We start from the raw sequence: 21,188 nt of genomic DNA on the forward strand, positions 1-21,188 counted from the left end.
GGAGGGGTGCGAACAGGGTGGATTTTGAGTATGTTTCCGAGGTTGTACGCTCTTGGGTTGGACACAGAGGAAGGCGGCAGGCCTCCTTGTTACCCTGAACCCACTCCCAGATGCCCCAGTGCTAGTTGGTGGGGGAAGGAGAGGCCAGGTCCTGCTTGAAAGGGGCTGGGCTGGGGCTGGGCTGCAGGTGCCCCCCCACACACACTCCCACGGCTCCCCCTCCGCCCCGTCTCAGGGCGACAGTTACAGGCAAAGAAGAGGAAGTGGTAGCTAGCTAGCGGAGGCAAGCGGGCGGGCGGCGAAGGAGGCCGCGAGGGTGCACAGGCCGGCCCGGGAAGCTAGCAGCCATGGAGCTGTGGCGCCAGTGCACCCACTGGCTGATCCAGTGCCGGGTGCTGCCGCCCAGCCACCGCGTGACCTGGGATGGGGCCCAGGTGTGCGAACTGGCGCAGGCCCTCCGGGATGGCGTCCTTCTGTGCCAGTTGCTCAACAACCTGCTGCCCCAAGCCATCAACCTGCGGGAGGTCAACCTGCGTCCCCAGATGTCCCAGGTGAGACGGCCACTGACGGACCTGCCCCAGGGTGGGTGGTGGGAGGCATCCCAGGCTGGTACCCAGGGGCTTGGTGCTCTGCACCTCTGAGCCAGCCGTGTAGAGAGGAGGATGCCCCCCCGCCGCGGGGTCTGGCACAGGGTACCGGGGATATGGGGGTTGTAACACTCGGGGATACAGGGGTGGCCCACCCGAGGTTAACGGGAATGGGCTCATAGGCTCACAGTTAACCCACATCTAGGCTGAGAACTGGCAGACTTGGGGTTAAAGCTCCCAAAGCCCCAGGCTGGCTCCAGTGTGGATCAAGCCCCAAAAAGGGATTCTGTGGGGGTCTTGAGGGGGGCTAGGAACCCCCTGGGTGGCCAATAGGGTGCCTGAGGTTTTCAACTCCTTTGACCCCCCCACCCCCCAAGATTCTGGCTATGGGGGAGGGGCCTCCTCCGATTCCTTCCCCCACATGTGTCTCCTCCTCCCAGGCGCTGGGCCCCTTCCTTCCCCTCACATCTTCCCCTTGGCTTCCTGCCTGGGCCTGGGGCAGCATGGGGCGGGTGGGGTGCTATGGGCCTGGGGCTCTGGTCTTCCTAACTCCATCCATCCCAGGGGGCACATTGAGGCAGGACCTGGTCCAGAACCCTGAGAGTGGGTCCTGGGGTTTTGGGAACCTAGAAATAGCTGCTTTTTCTCTGTAGGGATTTCTGCAAGGGCCCCGGGGTCCAGGCGGAGGAGGATTTGACTGTGACCGCCCCCAGCTCAGGAAATCTATTCAAATCCCTATTTGAATGCGGTGGGGTGGGGGAGGTAACTGGACTGGATTCTCTTTCAGTTGTACCTTCTCTGGTTCCCTCTGGCCTCCTGAGTTCTGGGTGGAAAGTGATGGCTGGTGGTTGGGGGTGCCCTGCCTGCCCTGCAGGCCTGACACTTGCTATCCAGCCCTCAGGCCCTACCCTGGGAGGAAAGGCTTGTCTGGACGCGCTGTGGGCTAGAGGGGGACCTCTCTGGGGACGGATGGTGGGCAGGCTGGGGCATTGCCTCCTCTCTGGCCTGAGATGCCCTGTGCGGATGGGGGGAGGGGCAGTCAGTGATCAGGGAGTGGGCCTATGGGGGTCCCTGGGGGTGTTTCCTGAGGATAGGGCCACACGTGGAAGAGGCCCACCCTTCCCTAGACCAGGCAGGCTTCCTGAAAGAATGGCGGCGGGGGAACCCTAGAGATTCCCCTGCTACCCCCAGCCACCTGCTCTGGCCACAGGCCATCCCAAATTTACCTCCATTTCCTTGCCTCCTGGCTTCCACACAGAAGGAAGTAGCTGTCAGACCAGTCAGGCCCCAGACTTGCGAGCAGTCGAGATCCAGTGAGGCTTCAACAGCAGCTAATGGGAAAGTGGTTAGACTTAAGGATGAACTTCTATCCTTCCCTGCATCTTCCCTGTAGCTGGTTTTCTGATAAAACGCAAGGGGTTGTGGCATTATTCTCTAGGAGGGCAGCTGCAGGGACTAATGTGTCCTGATTTTCTGTGCTGGGCAACACCGAGGACCCAGGCCTGGGTCTGGCCCTCAAGGTGCTCCCAGACTGGGAGAGACAGACATCCCCCAGCCCTGTGTTGTCAGGACCAGGGCAGAGGAAGAAATCTCTGGGCTGGGGGCCCTGGAGCAAAGGCAAGACATTGCCTGGGAGAGCTGGGCTTGATGCAAGAGGGGACATTTGTGCTGGGTTTTGAAGGGTGAGTAGGAGTTTTCTAATTGCTCTGGGTTCCGGTGCCTAGCTGTGTCAGGCCCTGCACTGCGCAGGCGTGTTCCTTGATCCTCCCCATCTGGGAGCTCTGTGCCATCCTGCCCTGTGCATTTTGTCTCCCTTTGAAGCTCAGCCCTGTGCCCCATTCACAGTGGGGCCATGAGCAGGAAGCTAAAAGGTGGTCACATTAAGTCGGAGGGAGGTATCACAAGAACAGCCTCTCTAAGTTTTCAAGTCCCTGTCCATCAACAGATTTAAGCCCGGGCCATGAACTACCAGTGGGATATGGAAGGGCAGAGAGAGAAAAGGGAGGGCTCCTGATGGGGGTGGAATGGGGTGGGGGACACACAATGGCATAAAGGTGTGGAGCCTGGAATTAGGATGCTTCCTAGTTTCTCTCATTTCCTCCTCAGAGTTCCTCGGCTTTCGCTCCACTGTCCCCTGGGTAGACAGTGGGAAGAGCATATTAATTAATTAATTCATTAATTCATTCGTTCATTCATCAACAATTATCATGTACGCTGGGCCTCTTCTTGGTGCTGAGACAGTGGGAAAAAGACACACACAAACCCTTGTTGTCGAAGAGCCCACATTCTAGTGGGAGGCACTGACAGTGGGCAAATAAGGAAACATATACATTGTCAGAGGTGGTACATGGCCTGGAGAAGGGGGCTTGGGAATGTGGGGTTGCACTTTTGCGTAGGAGGTCTGGGAGGCCTCGCTGAGGAGGCAACATTTGAGCAAAGACCTGGGCAAAGTGAGGGAACGAGTCATGTGAGTCTGAGGAAACAACACTCCTGGCAGGAGGCACTGCCAGTGCAAAGGCTCTGAGGTGGGAGCAGGTCGGTTCCCACGTAGTTGTGCTGCAGGGCAGTGAGTGGGCTGGCTGGTGGGCATGATTCATGGGTGAGGTCAGATTGAAGCGAGTCTCCAAGCTGAGATCTGAGACCCAGAAAGACGATGACACCATCATAGGCGGCCACAGTGATGACCAGACACTCTGACTCTCTCTGGGAGCCCAAATTCCGGGTGGCAGAGATGAAACTTTAAAGCTGAGGAAGTGGAGAGGAAGAGACAAATGTGACAGTCATTGTGGGAAAGATCCACCAGGACGGGGGAGCTGATTAGACTCAGGATGGGGGTGGTCACTGGAGCCAAGATGATGAATCTTTTTTCAGTTCCTCCACTGTGTGACCTTGGGCATGTTACTTAACCTCTCTGTGCTTCGGTCCCCAGCCTGTAAATGCTGGTGCTGTTGGCAGAGGCAGGGAAGGGAGAGGGTAGGAGAGTTAGAATAGGAGGTGTGGGCTCGGGTGGGGGTTGATGGTGGTGGCTTGGAGGAGACAGACCTGGGACCCAGTCCTGACAGCATCACTTGCTGGCTTCGCCTCCCTGAGCCTCAGTTTCCCCATCTGTGAACTGTGGCTAAAAACGGCACCTTTTTGGGGGAAGACTGTTGTAGTATTTCAATACTTCTCAGCACTGTGTTGACACCTGATAAACCCTCTATAAAAAGTCTTTTTAGGGAAAATGAGGGATATAGGGAAGGTTGGCAGCAGAGCACAGCCTGGAGGAGTTTGGGTTAGGGCAGTTGTTCTCAACTGGGGTGGTTTCGCCCCCAGGGGATCCTTGGCTATGTCCTGGGACAGTTGGGGTTGTCACGTCTGGGAGCTGATACTGGCATCTAGTGGATAGAGCCTGGGGATTCTGCTCAACGTCCGACAATGTCGCACACAACAGAGAATTATCCGGCCCCAATGTCTACAGTGCTGAGGTTGCGACACCATGTGCTGGGGGACAGACAGCCTGGTAGAATCTTTAAAATATTTGACTCTTTGGTTAAATAATAGATGTGTATCATTCAAAGATCAAAACACATAAAAAGGTGCACAGGGGAAAAAATGTAACCTCTAGCCATCTTCTTCAGATACCCAGGTGCTACCTTCCTCCATAAGTGACTCCTTTTTTCTTTAAGTTGACTATATAGCCTTCTAGAATTTCCCTATGCAAATAGGAATGCAGGTTTTTATTAACTACCCTCGTCTCTTACTACAAAAGTTGGCACATACCACCCACTGCTTTATACCCTGCTTTTCTCACTTTAATCATCATCTTGAGAATCTTTCCAAATCAATACATAGAGATTGTTCTCATTCTTCTTTAAAAAATGACTGCATGATATTCTAGATTGTCCATTTACTCAACAAACCACTTATACTGGGCTAACTGTGTGCCAGGCATTCATCTAAACTGGGGGCTGGCAAACTACAATGGGAGGGCCAAATCTGAACCACAAGTGTGTTTTATAAATAAAGTTTTATTGGCATACAGCCACGTCCATTTGTTTATGTATTATCTATGGCTGATTTCCAGTTACAACTCTACAGTTGAGTAATTGATGAAGAGAGTGTCTGGCCTGTTGAGGTGAAGGTATTTACTATCCAGATGTTTGTAGAAAAAGTTTGCTGATCCCTGGTCGAAACACTTTCTATACACTGACTTGTTTAATCTCCATAACAATTTACGAGGTAGATAGTATCGTTATCCTCATATTGCACATGGGAAAACTGAGGCACAGAGAAGTTAAGTCACTTGCCTCAGGGCACCCAGCTTGAAAGTGACAGTCAGAAATTCAAACCCAGGCAGCCTGGTACCAGGATCCCTACTCTGTTTCTTTTTTGGCCACCCCGCAGGCATGTGGCCAGGGACAGTTTCTCTAAACTGTATTCCATTACACGGTTTGGGGATCACTTAATTTACCATCAGCCCTATTGATGGGCACTTGGATTGCACCAGGCTTTTGTTCTGACAAACTAACTGTGATGAATAACCTTGTCCATGAACTGTTTTTTGGCTCCTCTACTGTGTGACCTTGGGCATGTTACTTAACCTCTCTGTGCTTCCGTTTCCTCATCTGTAAAATGGAGATAATAAATACCCATCTGGAAGCATTGTTCTGAAGGATAAATGAGTTACTATCAAGAACCTAGAAAAGTATCTAGCTACATATAAATGTTATTATTGCAGCCAGATACATGAGCAAGTATATCCATGGGATAAATTCTCAGAAGGGTTTGCTGGCTCAAAGCGGGTGAGTCTGTGTTTTCAGTAGATCCTGCCAAATTGTTCTCTGTATGGGATTGTTCCCATATGCATTGTTCCAATTACATTACCTCTAGCAATGAGAATGCTGGTTTCTCCACTGCCTTGCCAACAGTTGTTAAGCTTTTGGAGTTTTGCCAACTTGGGTGATAAATGAAGCTCATTATGACTCAATATACATTTCTCTTATTCTGAGTGAGGTAGAGCCTCTGTTCTTATGTTTAAGAACTATTTATATTTTCTCTCTGCAAAATAATATTTGTTCATATCATTTGCCCATTATTTTTTTCCTTCTAGGACTGCTGGCATTTTTTTCTTATTGATTTTTAGGAACTCTTTATATATTGGGCTGCTTTGAATTTCAAGTCAGGTACTTACTAGCCTTGTGATCTTGGAGAAAAAAAATTACTTAACCTATTTCTGCCCAGGTTGTCTTATCTACAGAATGGGTGTGTGGACAGCACCTTTATCTCAGGGTTATGTGAGGGTTCAACACGATAAGGTAAGTTAAGTTCTTATAATGGTGACTGACGTACAATTAATGTATAGCAAGTGCTAAATTAATGGGAGTCATTCTTTTTTGCTAATTTGATTTCAGTGGATCTGAGCTTGCCTGTAGGATGTGGTATAGGTCCGGGTGCAAAATGTTAGCTGCTGTAATGAAATGCATTGCTTCAGTGAATTTAAAGAGTTTACTTCTAGCTTATATCACAATCCAGTTTGGGTCAACTGGGGGATTGAGAGGATAGCCCTTCTTTACAAAGTCCCTACAGGACTTGGGCTCTTTCCATCTCATGGCCCCATCCTCCCTGAAGCCCTTGGAGTTCTCTATTCAGCCGGAGGACAAGGAGGGAGTTATGAGGAGGGAAACCCTGAGAGGTTTTCATGGGGCCAGGCCCAGAAGTGGCGCCATCACCTCCATTCTTGTTCCACTGGTCACATGGTCCCATCCAACCGCAAGACAGGAATGGGAATGTAGCTTAGCTGGGTGCCAGGGAGGACGAGGAAATGGGTTGGGTGGATATAGAGAAGGCAGTGCCAGAGGACCTCAGGGTGATGCCTAGCTGGCTTCAGAGTTGCAGGTCTGGAGGGGGCTAGTTTAGAGGAAACCTCTGTGGGATGAGGAGTGAGGAAGACCTGGACCAGAGCCATGGGGGAAGGCTGCAGCTGGGGACTTGGGGTGGGGCTTGGGGCAAGCAAATCTCAGCCAGGTGGGTTGGGTTGAGTTGGGTGGAAGATCGCATCTAAACATGTCCACTGGGGCTGACCGGGACAGAAGCCTGGGTGGGGGTGTCAACATTTGCGCTGTGCGTTCTTTCCCATTCCATTCTGTTCTGTTCACTGACTTCCTCTCTGGGCCCAATACTGGGAAATGTCACCCTTCAGGACTCTCATAACGGATGCTGGAAACCCCTGTCCCTCCCCTTGCTCCCAGCCCTCCCACGCATGGCTCCCCTTGGAGTAAAAGTGAAAGTTCTCATCATGACCCAGAAGAACCTATGCATTTGGCCTCTGCCCACCTCTCAGCCCTCATCTCCTCCCTCTCTCCCCCTCCCTCACTCGACTCCAGCCATGTGGGCCTGCCCTCACTGTTCCTAGAACCCACCAGGTGCAATTCAGCTCCAGGGCCTTTGCACGTGCTGTTCTTTCTCTACAAATCCCTCTTCCCCCAGATATACACCCTGGTTGTTCTCTTATCTCCTGAAGGTTTCTTATCAGAGAGATTTCCCCTGGTTTCCATATGTAAAAATCACACCCCCTGCCCCTGCCTACGCCCCCCCCCCACCATTCTCTTCCTTCTTTTATTTTCCTCCACAGTACTTATTTATTTATTTGTTTGTTTGTTTGTTTGTTTTTGGCCGCATTGGGTCTTCGTTGCTGTGCGCGGGCTTTCTCCAGTTGCAGCGAGCGGGAGCTACTCTTTGTTGCGGTTGCACGGGCTTCTCGATGCGGTGGTTTCTCTTGTTGTGGAGCATGAGCTCTAAGCGTGTGGGCTTCAGTAGTTGTGGCTCGAAGGCTCTAAAGCGCAGGCTCAGTAGTTATGGAGCACGTGTTTAGTTGCTACGCAGCATGTGGGATCTTCCCGGACCAGGGCTCGAACCCGTGTCCCCTGCATCGGCAGGCGGATTCTTAACCACTGCGCCACGAGGGAAGCCCTTCTCCACAGTACTTAGCCCTCTCTGACTTACCATAGTTTTTAACTTATTTGCTTATTATCTGCTTCCCCCACTGGAGTGTCAGGGCAAAGCTTTTCGTCTGTTTGGTTCACAACTGTGTCCCCAGTTCCTAGAACAGCACTTGGCATATAGTAGGTGCTCAATAAATGTTGATCAAATATTCACTTCATTTTTTCATTCATTTAATACAGGGGTCAGCACACTATAACCCATGGGCTGGCTGCCTCTTTTTGTAAACAAAGTTTAATTGATACAAGGTCTTGCCTACTTGTTGACACATTGTTTGTGGCTGCTTTCTCTCTGCAAAGCCAAAAAAATTAAAAAATTACTGTTTACCTCTTTACAGAGTTTGCTGATCCCTCCCTGATTTAGGAGGTATTTGTTGAGTGCTTACTTACTACTGGTTAGTGGTAGTTGGTTAGCGATGATTGAGGATGGATTGGCTGAGATTATCCTGCCTTTACTAGTTCCGAGTTATGTGGCTTCTCACCTTTTGTTTTCTCATCTGTAAAATGAGGCAAATGAAGACGGTGATAACAGCGATAATAACAACAATAGTAATGATGATACTACCACCCACCTCAGAGACATTTCTGAGACATTCTGTTGGAGAATCCCACAATGAATGAGACGCAGACCATCGTGAAACTCATGGGAACAGACGAGGAAATAGGCAGTTACAACACAGATTAACACACTCAGTGATGGGTGAGTGAAGCCCAGGGTATTGTGAGAGCAGAGAGAAGAGAACCCCCAGAAACAATCAGGGTAGGCTTCCTGGAGGAGGTGACACGCCAATTTGCGTGTGGGAGTTTGGGGAATATTTGAGGGACCGAAAGACAAAGTTCTGTTTGTCTCCCTTGCTAACATTAATGGTGCCAGGAAGTGGGCAGGACCAGAGGGTGTGTTGGATGGGCATAGCTGGGCTTTTGAAGATCTCACTACATTGTAGAGATGGACTGTCCCCTTTGATCTCAGGGATGGTGTTCTGAGACCTGGGCTTTAAGAGGAACATGAGAGTCAGGTCCCTTGGGGAATAGTGGAAGAAATAAGGGACGTTCAGTTGGAGAAGTTTAAGGTCTGAGGAAATTCTGAACTTAGTCTGCAGAAGTTTCAAGCAAGAGTCCTAGATCTTGTGACAGAAAACCCAACTGAAACTGGCTTAGTCAAAAATAATATTACCTCATATAACTGACAAGCTTGGGAGGAAATGCCTTCAGGTCCGGCTGGATCCAGGGGCTCAGGAGATATCTCAGGAACCCTCTCCTCTCTCCCCGTTGCACTCCATCTCTTAACTCTGCTTTCTTTGTGGTGTTTCCCTCCATTTTCAGTCATCCTTTCCCCTCATGGAGGCAAAAGAGAGTGCCCAGATATACCAAATTTTTATTCCCACAATTGTGTGTCCAATGGAAAATGGGAGGGTCGCTTTAATGGCCTCTAAACCCCAGATCTCTCTTTCATTGGACATGAATGTTTGGGGGGGTGTAACATGTTCAGTTCTGAATCAATTGCTGTGCCTGGGAGAATGTATGGTCTGATTGGTTAGGCCAGGTCACATGCCTATTTCTGGAGTTGGGGGCGGGGTCGACTCTACCCAAAGGAGCTAGGCTCGGGGAGGGGCTGTTTCACCTGGGAAACTGAGGGACTGTTACCAGAAGAACGGGGAAGAGATGTTAGGAGGCAATCGATCAATCGATGTTTATATTGGCATCAAGTACTATCAATAAATTGAGTCCAGAGTTTCTCTGCATCAGCAGTGCTGAAATTGGGGCTTCATTCTCTGTCTTGGGGGCTGCCCTGTGCATTGTAGGAAGTTGGGCAGCATCCCTGACCTTCACCCACTCTCCCCCCACCCCAGTAGTGACCACAAAATGTCCCCAGGCATTGCCAAATGTCCCCTGGGGGGCAGAATCGCCCCTGAGAGAACCACTGTTTTGGAGGGAGTGAGTTTCCTGTATCCAGGGAGGTGGGGGATGGGTAGGGGAGTGGGGAGGTGGGTGGGCGGGGTTGGGGGGACGGGGTGGAATCCAAAGAGAAGTGAACAATTACTGGCTGGGGTGAAGGTGAGATTGAGAGCTTCTTCAAGTGAGGCATTCATTTATTTTATCATCGGCAACAGGCGCTGTGCAGATGGCTGGGGTGATGGGAAAGAACACCACAGATTTCCTCTTTGCTCTCCTGAGTTCATGGCCTTGTGGGAGAGAAGGCTGCCTGTGTTTTGTTTCCTGTGGCCGCTGTAACAAAGTCTCAAAAACTGAGTGGCTTGAAACAACAGCTATATTGTCTCACTGTTCTGGAGGGCAGAGGTTTGAAAACAAGGTGTCGGCAGCATCTTGCTCCATCTCCGGGCTATAGGAGAGAATCCGATCTTTGCTTCTTCCGGCTTCTGCCGGCTCCAGGCGTTCCTTGGCTCGTGGCTGCGTTATTCCAACTTCTGCCTCCATCTTCACGTGGCTGTTTCCTCTGTGTCTGTCTGTCTCATAATCCAGAAAGATCTCCACACCTTGACGTCCTTAATGCTGTCTTGCAAAGTCCTTTTTTTTTTTCTTCAAATAACATCACACTCACCAAGGTGCCAGGGATCAGAGGTGGATGTATCTATTTGGGGTCTGCCATTTAACCCGCTACAGACAGTAAACAGGCAAATCAATAAAACACAGTAGTAAACGCTGCAGACAGAATAAGCCAGGGGTCAGGATGGAGAAGAACAGAGGCAGCAGGCTTCTGGAGGATGGTCAAGGAAAGCTGAGAGCTGAGGGATGAGGAACCAGCTCTGGGAAGCATGGGGGCAGGGAGGACAAAGGCTGTGCAAAGCCTGTGGCAGGAGGATGAGAATGAAGGATCTGCTGGCAGAAGGTGAGCAAGAGAAGGGAGAGCAGAGGGAAGTGATTAGACACCAGGGATGCTGCTACGTGTTGTCTTATGCCCAGGACAGCTGCCCGATTATCAACGGTGCTGAGACTGAGAAACCCTGTTTGAGGGCCGTGGACTCCGGTTGCCTGGGGGTCCGGGTGCCGATCCTGACTTGGGGATCTTGGGTGAGTTGCTGAACCTCTCCGTGACTTGGTTTCCCCCTCTTTGAAAAGGGGGTAAGGATAGTCCCTAATTTATAGGGCTGTAGTGTCAAGTGGCCAGAAGGGCATAGTGTCAAGGGACCCAAAGAGCAAAGCGTATCCACATCCAGGTCTTGGTACTTTGAAAAGAATAGTTTTTTTAAAATTTTATTTATTTTAATTTTTATTGGGGTATAGTTGATTTTCAATGTTGTGTTAGTTTCGGGTGTACAGCAAAGTGAATCTGTTATACATATACATATATCCACCCTTTTTTTTTAAGATGAAAAGAACAGTTTTAATGAAGTGGATGAGAATAGGTTCAGAAAGTATAATGAATAACAACAGAAACAGTTCCCATTTACTGAGCACTTACTACGTGCAAGTGTTGTTCTACTTACTTACAACTTATGCACTCATTTGATTTTCACAGCAAACTCATGGAGAAAGTACCTCTGTGCTTCAGTTATCTGGTACTGTGAAACAAACCAACCCAAACTAAGTGATGTATGTCAATAACTATGTTATCCTTCTCACAGATTCAGTGAGTCTGGAATTCAGATGGGGCATGGTGCTGATGGTTTGTCAGCTCTGTGATGAGAAACCTTGAATGTCTGGGGGCAGGAATCATCTGGAGGATTCTTCACTCCCCTGTGGAGTGCCTGGGCTGGGATGACTTGAAGCTCTGCTCAGCTGGGGCTGTTGCCTGGAAACCTGGTCTCTCCATGTGGCTTGGGCTTCCTCACAATATGGCGATTGGGGTTTTGAGGAGCGTGGAGAGAGAGCAAGTGTTTCTCAAGGAACCAAGGCAGAGGCTGGAGGGTTTCTTCTAACCTACTTAGGAATCATACGGGGCACTTGGCTGCATTCTCAGTGACAAGCAAGTCGCTAAGACCAGCCTAGATTCAACGGGAGGTGAATCAAACTCCACCTCTTGAGGGGGGTGTGGCAAGTCACAGTGCAGAAGAGCACACTGGATGGGTGATATTTTTGTGACCATCTTTGGAAAGCACAATTGGTTACCTGTTATTATCATAATTTCACAGATGAGGAAACAGAAATGTGGAAAGTTTAAGTAAGTTGCTCAGGTGAATAAGTAGCTATGCTTGGATTTGAATGCAAGTGGCCAGGCCCCCAAACCTGTGACCACAAGCACTATAAGAATACTGCCTCTTTTGGGGGGAGCATATGAGCCTTTCAAGTGGTTACGGAGATAGCCTTAGATTCAGATTTCTGGTTCTCCTGGTCAGGATTCAGCCAGGAAAGCAGAAGTCATCTCAGGTCTTTCAAACAGAGAGGATTTAATGCAGGGAATGGGCTAATGGGCGATGGGATTGCTGAGAAGAGACGGGTGATACTAAGGTAACCCAGAGAGTAGCCACTAGGCTGGAGAAAAAATAGAAGGAGGTAGTGTGACCAGGGGCCAGGGGCCAGAACCATTTAACAAGAGCTAGAACTTTGGGCAAGAGCTGTCTTCAGGGAGCTGAGACCACGAAGGTGTTTATTTGCCGCTGGAGAGGCAGAATAAGAGAGGGAGAGATACCCTGGCTTCTCTCTTCGTCCCACCTTGTGGTCTCCAGCCTGGGCCTCCCATTGGCTGAAACTACCTGAAAGCCAGGGTGCAAAGGAACCTGGGAAATGTAGTTCCCTTCGATACAGAGCAAAGCAAAGGAAGGGCAGGTAGGATCTGAGAGCAAGCAGGCCTTGAGGAAGTGACTGCCTCTTTGAGCTCAGTGTATTATCTCAGTTAAAGAAAGCTGCTGTTCCTACTATTTGCCTGAGAATCAATGATAAGCAATGGTTTTACTTCCTGTGGCAGAGTCCTCCTAAGCTTTAACGGCTCTGCTTGTCCTGGACTTTAGCTCAGTCTTAGATCAAACCCAGATCTCCTTTCTTAGGACTGTCCTGTCACAGGCCCCAAGCACACAGCTAATTGCCTTTCCTCCGGACAGCCCATCAGAGACCTGCCTCCCATGAGTCCATCCTCAGCTTCCCCCAAGTTCCCTCTGGTCCAGAAAGAACACCACAGTGACTTCATGACTCCTCAAAGGACGGGGTTTCCAGAACTACACCTTGGGGTGGCTGTCTTGTGCTTGTTTGCCCAGAATGACCCCAAGATGGGCGCAGCATCTGAGCACCCCAAGAAATGTGGGGCTGTTGCCTTCCGTCTGATCTGTGATTGAGTGGGGGAGTTGAAGAAAAAGCTTCCAAAGGCATCAATCATTTGTGCTTCCCTCTCTGGGACTCCGGGAGATATGGCAGGATGGTGGGATGCTCCCATGACAACCCTTGCCCCATTTTGATCACATGGCCCTGGTTTTGGTAAATCAGCATCTGATACCACTTTCGGTTCACTCCCTCCTACTCCCCCTTTCTCACTCTGCTCCAGCCACACTGGTCTCTAACCTCTTCCTCCAAAGCACCAGGCAGGGTCCAGCCTCAGGGCCTTTGCACTGGCTGTTCCCTCTGCCTGGAATGCTTTTCCTCCAGACACCCACCCAGATCATTCCCTCCTTCAAGTCTTTACTCAAATGTCACTCTCTCCATGAGCCTTCCCTGGCCCTCTCATTTAGAATCGCACCCCTTCCTGGCATGCCCCATCCCCTTATCTTATTTTTCTCACTTAATATTTACCAGCTTCTATCCTGCCAGAATGTCAGCCTCACACGGGCAGGGATGTGAATCTCTTTTGTTTACAGCTGTATTCCCAGCACTTAAACCAGTACCTGGAGTATAATAGATGCTCAATAAATATTTGCCAAATCAATGAAGGGGCGGCTAAATGAGCAGATACCCCTTGTATGCTGTTGTCTTCGCCTGGGACACTTTCTCCCCACCTCACACTCTAAAGTAAGATTTATTTGGACAGAAAAAGCATATATTTGTGTCTCACTTATTTTGTTTTATCAAGGGTAGGGACAAAAAATGGGACAGGGGAGTGTGTTTTGCATTATTGACCAATGATGGCTTCCCATCCTCTCATCCCTGAAAAGCTCCTCTAAAGCTCCTAGTTTTAGGGAAACACACAGCAGGAATCTGGTCTCCTGCTGGCTTTTTAAAAACAGCCATATGAACATACAATCAGTGACGTATTTAAAATACACAAGTTGATAAATGTTGACACACTGGACCTGTGAAACCAGCCCCACAATCAAGAGAGTGAACATATCTGTCACCTCAAAAGTTTCCTCCTGCCCTTTTGTAATCCCTCCTACCTAACCCCCACCTGCCATTCCCAAGCAATCCCAGATCTGCTTTTGGTCACTATAGATTAGTTTGTATCTGTTACCGAGTCCAAACTCGATTGCTGCATGACAGGCCAATAAATCGAGAGATGGGTGGTTTGGGCAAGGAATAGAGGCTTTATTCAGAAAACCAGCAGACTGAGAAGATGGACTTGCGTCCCAAAGCACCATCTTCCCTGAGCTAGAATTTAAGCTTCTTCTTTTTTTTTTTTTTTGCGGTACGCGGGCCTCTCACTGCTGTGGCCTCTCCCATTGCGGAGCACAGGCTCCGGTCGCGCAGGCTCAGCGGCCATGGCTCACGGGCCCAGCCGCTCCACAGCATGTGGGATCCTCCCGGACCGGGGCACGAACCCGTGTCCCCTGCATCGGCAGGCGGACTCTCAACCACTGCGCCACCAGGGAAGCCCGAGGCTTCTTTTATACTAAAAGGGGAGAGGGTGTGGTTGGTTGCTGCAAACTTCTTGGTGCCAGAATCCTTTGTTTTTGCAGCTGTCCACGTAGGTTAGGTCACAATGTTCCTATAAACCTCCAACAAGATTAACATTATTCTCTGAACAACTTTTATCTCCATATGAATGGAAAAGTGTAATACCTTTAAAGGTCAGAGCCTTGAGATTGGGCTATCTTGTATATTTCAGGCTACAGACTACATTCTTAACTTGTAGCAAAGGCAGTTATACAAGGGCTAGAGTAAAAGAAACAGATCCAATATGTAGTTAGCTTTGTTCTTCCCTATTACACACCTTCTAGAGTTTTATATCAAGGGGAGCATAGATGTGTACTCTTTCAGGCTGGTCCTTTCACTCAGCATAACTCTCTTGCTATTCACTGAACTGTCGCGTGTCTTAGTTCTTTATTCCTTATTGGCTGTGTAGTATTCCGTTGCACGGACTTACTAAGTTTGCTTATCTGTTCTCCCGTCCATGGGCGTTTGGGTTGCCTCCACTTTTTGGCAAGTAAAACTTCTCTGAACATTTGTATCAACACTTGCTTTCATTTCTCTCGGGTAAACGCCTGGGGATGGAATAGGTCATATAGGAGGTGCACACCTAGCTTGTTAACTGCCAAACCACTTTTACAAAGTGGTCGCACCATTTGACATTTCCCCACTGGCTGTGCACAAGGCTTTCCTGGACTGCTTCTTCTCTTTGCTTCGTCTCTGAGTTTTGGCTTTACCAGACTCATCTCCCCCCTTAACCAGATCCCACAGGGCTCCGTGCTTTCTCACATGCAGGCTTACCACAGTGGTGATCAACCAGTGATTCATGTGCCTCTCTCCTCAGCATCTGTCTTGCCCCTAGACTGTAAGCTCTGTGGGGACAGGGTTCTGTCTGGCTGCCGACAGGTCCCAGGGCTTGGTATTCAGTAGGTACTCGATACATGCTTGCTGAATGAATGTATGACCCTGAATGGTAGGCCGGGGCTAGAGTGGAGATTCAGTGAGTATTTTTATTCCCATGGTGATGATGAGGAAACAGAGGCACCAGGAGGTACAGTGACCCATCCAAGGTCCCTCAGCTTGCAGTGGCTGGGCTCGGAGTCAAACTCTGTACGTCTGACCCCCTGGACTGGCAGTGAGATGTTGAGCGCGTGCTGGGGTGGGAGGGGAGGGGAGAGGAGAGAGACGGCGGGAGCAGGGTGGGTTTTGAAGGCCAGGAAGAGGCGTTTATACTCTGCACCTCTGTTTGCAGGCTTCGAAAAGGGTGCACAGCACACCTACCCTCTCTGGTCTGCAGAATGAAGTTTTGCAACCTCGAGATTAAGGGGCTGCAAGGGCTGAACACAGAGGGCCCCTCTTTCTCGACTCCCCTGAGCAAACCCTGGTAACAGGCATTTCCTGTTTCCGGTAGGCTCCCTGGGGCTGGGGTGGGTGTGGGGAAGCTGGCTCCTGCACTCATGGGCTCAGCTCTGGGTTCCCTCTCCTGCTCCATGCCCCCCATCTCCTGTCCCCCCATCTCCACCACCCAAAGGGGTCTCTGTCCCTGCACACTGGTTCCCTGAAAGAGGGTGGTGAACTGGCCAAACTTTCCAGCTCTTTCTTTGTCTGGGACAGGGGCTGTGATGTTGGGGGAACTGCAGGCAAAGGGGAAGTGTCTGGGTGCGGATTTGCATATGGGCAAGATGCCAGCCCGACTCTGAGGTTCTGAGCCAACTGAGGGGGTTGCCCCCTCTCCCAACAGGGAGGAAATAGTCTCCCATGCCCCTCCTACATTTGTCCTTTGCCAAATTCACCCACATTTCAGGCTACCACTAGACCTTCTAGTGGTCTAACCTCTGTCATTCCTGCTGTCGGAGGGAGCCCCTTGCTTTAGCTGGCCCTACTCCAGCCAGGGGGCTGATGAGTCATACCCCCTTTCCCCCTTTGAGGTGTCACATGACTGGGGGGAAGCAGTCTTAAGTCTCAGCTGATCTTCCTGAGGTCAACGGGGAACTTCCTCCCTAGGCCAGACAGGGCCATCTGTTCTGTTGTCCCTGGTGAACCTGGAGTCAGCCCATGACCTTGCAAAGGCTGCTGGGCTGGAGAGTGGTACATATGGTTCCTGTTATGTGCTGAACCCCCCCAGATGCCACCTGCGACGTGGCACCATGAGGCAGCCTGGAGTGGTTTGAAGAGGTCGGGTGAGGAGTGTGACCTCTGGACGCAGAGAGCTGGTATCTGGCTCCCCATTTCTACTTGTGCATCCTTGGGAAGGGGATATCTCCTTTCTGAGCCTCAGTTGTCCCATCTGTCAAATGGGGTTTCATTCCTTCACCAACTTCTTTTGAGCACCTACTGTGTGCCAGGCATTGTACTAGGTGTTGAGGCTACAGCAGTGAACCAGCTACACAGAGAATCCTGCCCTCGTGGAGCTGATGTCCTAGTGTGTGGGGGAGGGGTGGGGTGGGGGGATACAGACAGACAATAACAAAATAAATAAGCGAAATACACGTGTGTTACAATTTTATTTTATTTTATTTTTTTGGCTGCGCCACATGGCTTGCAAGATCTTAGTTCCCGGACCGGGGATTGAACCTGGGCCCACAGCAGTGAAAGCGCTGAGTCCTAACCACTGGACCACCAGGGAATTCCCTACGATTTTAAATGGAGTGGTTGGGAAGTTCTCCCTGAGGAGTGACATTTCATCAAAAGCCCAAAAGAGACAAGGAAGGGAGGCACCAGGTTAATGGGGGGATGGACATTCTAAGAAGAAGAGAATAGTCTATGCAAAGGTCCTGGGGCTGAATCGTGTCTGACATGTTCTAGGAATAGTGACGATAGGGAGGAGGTGAGGGCAGGGAGGTGACAGGGAAAGGTTGTGCAGGTCTTGTGAGCTGCAGAGTGGACTTGGGTTTGTATCTGGGTGGGTTGTCTTGGGAGGATTCTGACAATAGTACTCTGGCTGTTGGGTTGAAAGAAAATTACAGGGGCCCAGGAGCAGAAGAAAGGAGTCCTGGACTTCCCTGGCGGTACAATGGTTAAGAATCCAGGGCTTCCCTGGTGGCGCAGTGGTTGAGAGTCCGCCTGCCAATGCAGGGGACACGGGTTCGTGCCCCGGTCTGGGAGGATCCCACATGCCGTGGAGTGGCTGGGCCCGTGAGCCATGGCCGCTGAGCCTGCACGTCTGGAGCCTGTGCTCCGCAACGGGAGAGGCTACAACAGCGAGAGGCCCGCGTACCGCAAAGAAAAAAAAAAGAAGAATCCACTTCTACTGCAGGGGACGTGGGTTCAATCCCTGGTCGAAGAACTAAGATCCTGCATGCCACGCGGCCAACAAACAAACAAAACCTGTGCATGTCAGACTCTTAGTGTAAGATTTGGAAAAGGCTCAGTTCTCAATAAATGGTTCCTCCTACGAATGGCTGGAGCCTCCGGAGGGCAGGGGTTGGCCCCTGCAGGCAGTTTTGATTCACCTAGCTACTATTCAGAGACAACTTTGGGAAATGAGGCTGTAGAGAGGCAGGGAGAGGGCGGGGCAGAAAGGCAAGGGGCATGGAACAGAATAGAACCACGCCATATATTGTTTGTGGACACATGCATGCATAGTAAAAGAACGCGGACACCGATGGGAACAACGCACACCCATTTCTGGATAGGAGTTACCAGTGGGGGGGGAAAGAAGGGCATGCAATTAGAGACTATTGCACGTGAGTTTGAAACGTAATGATAATGTTTAATTCAAAAGAAAATATGTTTACTCAAAGGAGTTGAAAATTTATGTCCCATACAGAACACGGGTGTTTTTAGCAACTTTATTCATAATTGCCAAAACTTAGGAGCCAACAAGATGCCCTTCAGTAGGTGAATGGATAGACTTTGGTACATTCAGACAATGGAATGTTATTTGGCGCTAAAAGAAATGAACTGTCAAGCCGTGAAAAGACATGGAGGACCCTTAAACGTATATTACTAAGTGGAAGAAGCCAATGTGCAAGGCTATGTACGGTATGATTCCAACTTTATGACATTCTGGAAAAGGCAAAACTATGGAGACAGTAAAAAGATCAGGAGTTGCCAGGGGTTAAAGTGAGGGAAGGATGAATGCATAGAGCACAGAGGGTTTTTAGGGCAGTGAAAATATTCTGTATGATACTGTAATGGTGGACACATGTCATTATTCATTTGTCCAAATCCATAGAACGTACAACACCGAGAGTGAACCCTAATGTCGACTTCGGATTCTGGGTGATGATGCGTCCATGTAAGTTCATCGGTTGTAACAAATGTACCCTCTCTGGTGAGGGATGTGGGTAATGGGGGAGGCTACACACGCATTGGGGTAGAGGGGTGTATGAGAAGTCTCTCTACCTTCCATTCAGTTTTTCTGTGAGGCTAAAACTGCTCTCAAAAATAAAGTCTATTATCACAAAAATAAAGGAAAAGAGAAAGGAAGGGAGAGACCACTAGCGTCCCCCGACTGGACGGATGGAGGTGCCACGGACCCCAAAGGGAGCTGACCAGGTGTTTTCCTGCCTCCTTGCAGCCTCCAAAAGACTGCTGGTCTCTGCTCCACCTTGCCACTCATCCTCCAGTAGGTTAACCTGAGCTCTTTCATTTGGCAACAGTGTTTCAAGAAGGAGAGAGCAGAGGTTGCCATGCGGTCTGGTTGCCTAAGCTCAAAACTCACACAATGTGAGTTCCGCTGCTTTCTATTGGCCAAAGTCAGTCACGAGACCAGCCCAGACACAGAAGATGGGGAAATAGACTCCACTTCTAGATGGTAGGAGCTGAAATCTATACGTAAGAGATCACAAGGGGCATTCAGGCAGAGGGAACAAGGCATAAGGCAAGAAAACATAAAATATGTTGCATTTGGGGTGGGGAAACCATCTTTGCCAAGTTGGAGCCGAGGTAGGGGAGGTAGCATGAGAAAAAAGAGAGTTCTTGCAGAATTCCACAGGGACCAAATCTTGCAGGCCACGGTGAGGTTGAACTTTATTTTGAGGTCGATGGGTGACCATGGCAAGGTTTCATGGTCAGATTTGCTGTGTGGAGGTGGGCTGGGAGGGGTGAAACATGAATTAGGGAGACCACTGAAGAGGCTAATACAGTCACAAAGGTGAGAGATGGTGGTGTCTGCCCTAGAATTTGACAATGGAAATGGTGAGAAGGGCTTGGATTGAGAGGTAGTTTGGATGGTGAATCTGAAGTACCTCTTGATTGACTTGAAGGGGAGGATAAAATGAATTAAAAATTTTTTATATTGGAGTACAGTTGATTTACAATGTTGTGCTAGTTTCAGGTGTACAGCAAAGTGATTCAGATTCTTTTCCCATATAGGTTATTACGAAGTATTGAGTAGAGTTCCCTGTGCTACACAGTAGGATCTTGTTGATTATTTTATATATAGTAGTGTGTGTCTGTTAATCTGAAACTCCTAATTTATCCCTCTCCCCACCTTTCCCCTTTGGTAGCCATAAATTTGTTTTCTAAGCCTGTGAGTCCGTTTCTGTTTTGGAAATAAGTTCATTTGTATCCTTTTCTTAGATTCCACATAAAAGGGATATCATATGTATTTGTCTTTCTCTGTCCGATTTACTTCACTTTGTATGATAATCTCTAGGTCCATCCATGTTGCTGCAAATGGCATTATTTCATTCTTTTTTACGGTGGAGTAATATTCCGTTGTATATATGTACCACATCTTCTTTATCCATTCATCTGTTGATGGACATTTAAGTTGCTTCCATGTCTTGGCTATTGTAAATAGTGCTGCTGTGAACATTGGGTGCATGTATCTTTTCGAACGGATTAAATGAACTGATACTTGCAAAACACTTAGATGCATTCCTGGTTTGGAGAAAATAATCCATAAACATAATCTAACTTGATTATGTTGCTTGGGGAGTGTTAAGAATCATCCTGGGTTCCTCAGCTGAGTCTCTGTGTGGAGATGGAGAGCCTGGGGTAGGAGTGGGTTTAAAGTAGCCACGATGTCTGCCTTGAACCTATTCAGTTTGAAGTGCCCACTGATGGATGAAGGAACCTGTTTCCGCAGCTGTAAATGAAGAAGTTGATGGCAATGAAAGGGCGGTGCGTTGTTCTGAAAACCTGACCCTGGGTGGGAAAAGAAGTCCAGACTCTCCTCTACTTATCCCCATGTTGTTTATTTATTCAATAAACACTAATTGGGCATTACTACATGCCACCACATCCAGGCTCCAGAGATGCCTCAACTCTGGGCCCTGCTTTCTTCTGGTGGAGGGAACAGAGCAGGTCACAGACCTTGTGGTCAGGCCTGGGGTAGGGAGAGACATTATACTAAGGGATCCTGGGGTAGGGCAGTGAGGCTGAGGATTCCACTTGGGTGGAGAAATGGGGGAAGAGATATTGGAGATGGGCCTTGAAGGATGAGTAGGAGTTCACCAGGCAGATATGAGAGGAGTCTTTAGCCCAGATTACAGCCATTTATTTATTTCCATGTGTGTAATTAGTGAAACAATTACAAGAAGAACTGGATTGGGCAGTCATGGGGCCTCTGAGGATCCAACAGACCACAGCTGACTCTGGCCCTTAAGGCTACTGTATTAGGATAACACTAGCTGCTGTAACACATAAGCCTTTTCAGTGACTTAATGTAATAGAAATGTATTTCTTGTTCACATAGTAGACCAATGTTCCTCCTGGTACCAGGTGGGAGGCTTTTCTCTCATGGGGTGATTCAGAGACTATTTTCATTTGTAACTTTACTATCCCTTAGAGTCTCAGCATCATTTCTGTCTGCCTGCAGACAACAGGGGAAAATAGAGTATGAAGAAGGCAATCCCACTTCTTAAATTTAATACATTGCCCTGACAATGATGCACATGGTGAATACTCACATTCCGTTAGCTAGAGCTAATCATATGGCCAC

General features: G+C 49.2%; 1 protein-coding gene across 1 annotated transcript in view; it reads left to right on the forward strand.

Annotated features, from left to right (window-relative positions):
* The first annotated feature begins 252 nt into the window (after positions 1 to 252).
* The window catches only part of VAV1 (vav guanine nucleotide exchange factor 1), a 50,902-nt gene continuing 29,966 nt past the window's right edge, over positions 253 to 21,188 (forward strand). Inside the window, 1 exon segment of the mRNA XM_004277280.3 lies at positions 253 to 551. Coding sequence (XP_004277328.1) covers positions 348 to 551 — 204 coding nt within the window. The 5' untranslated portion in view covers positions 253 to 347.

The sequence above is a fragment of the Orcinus orca genome, chromosome 3 (genome assembly GCF_937001465.1).
Source record: "Orcinus orca chromosome 3, mOrcOrc1.1, whole genome shotgun sequence".
NCBI classification, from domain to species: domain Eukaryota; kingdom Metazoa; phylum Chordata; class Mammalia; order Artiodactyla; family Delphinidae; genus Orcinus; species Orcinus orca.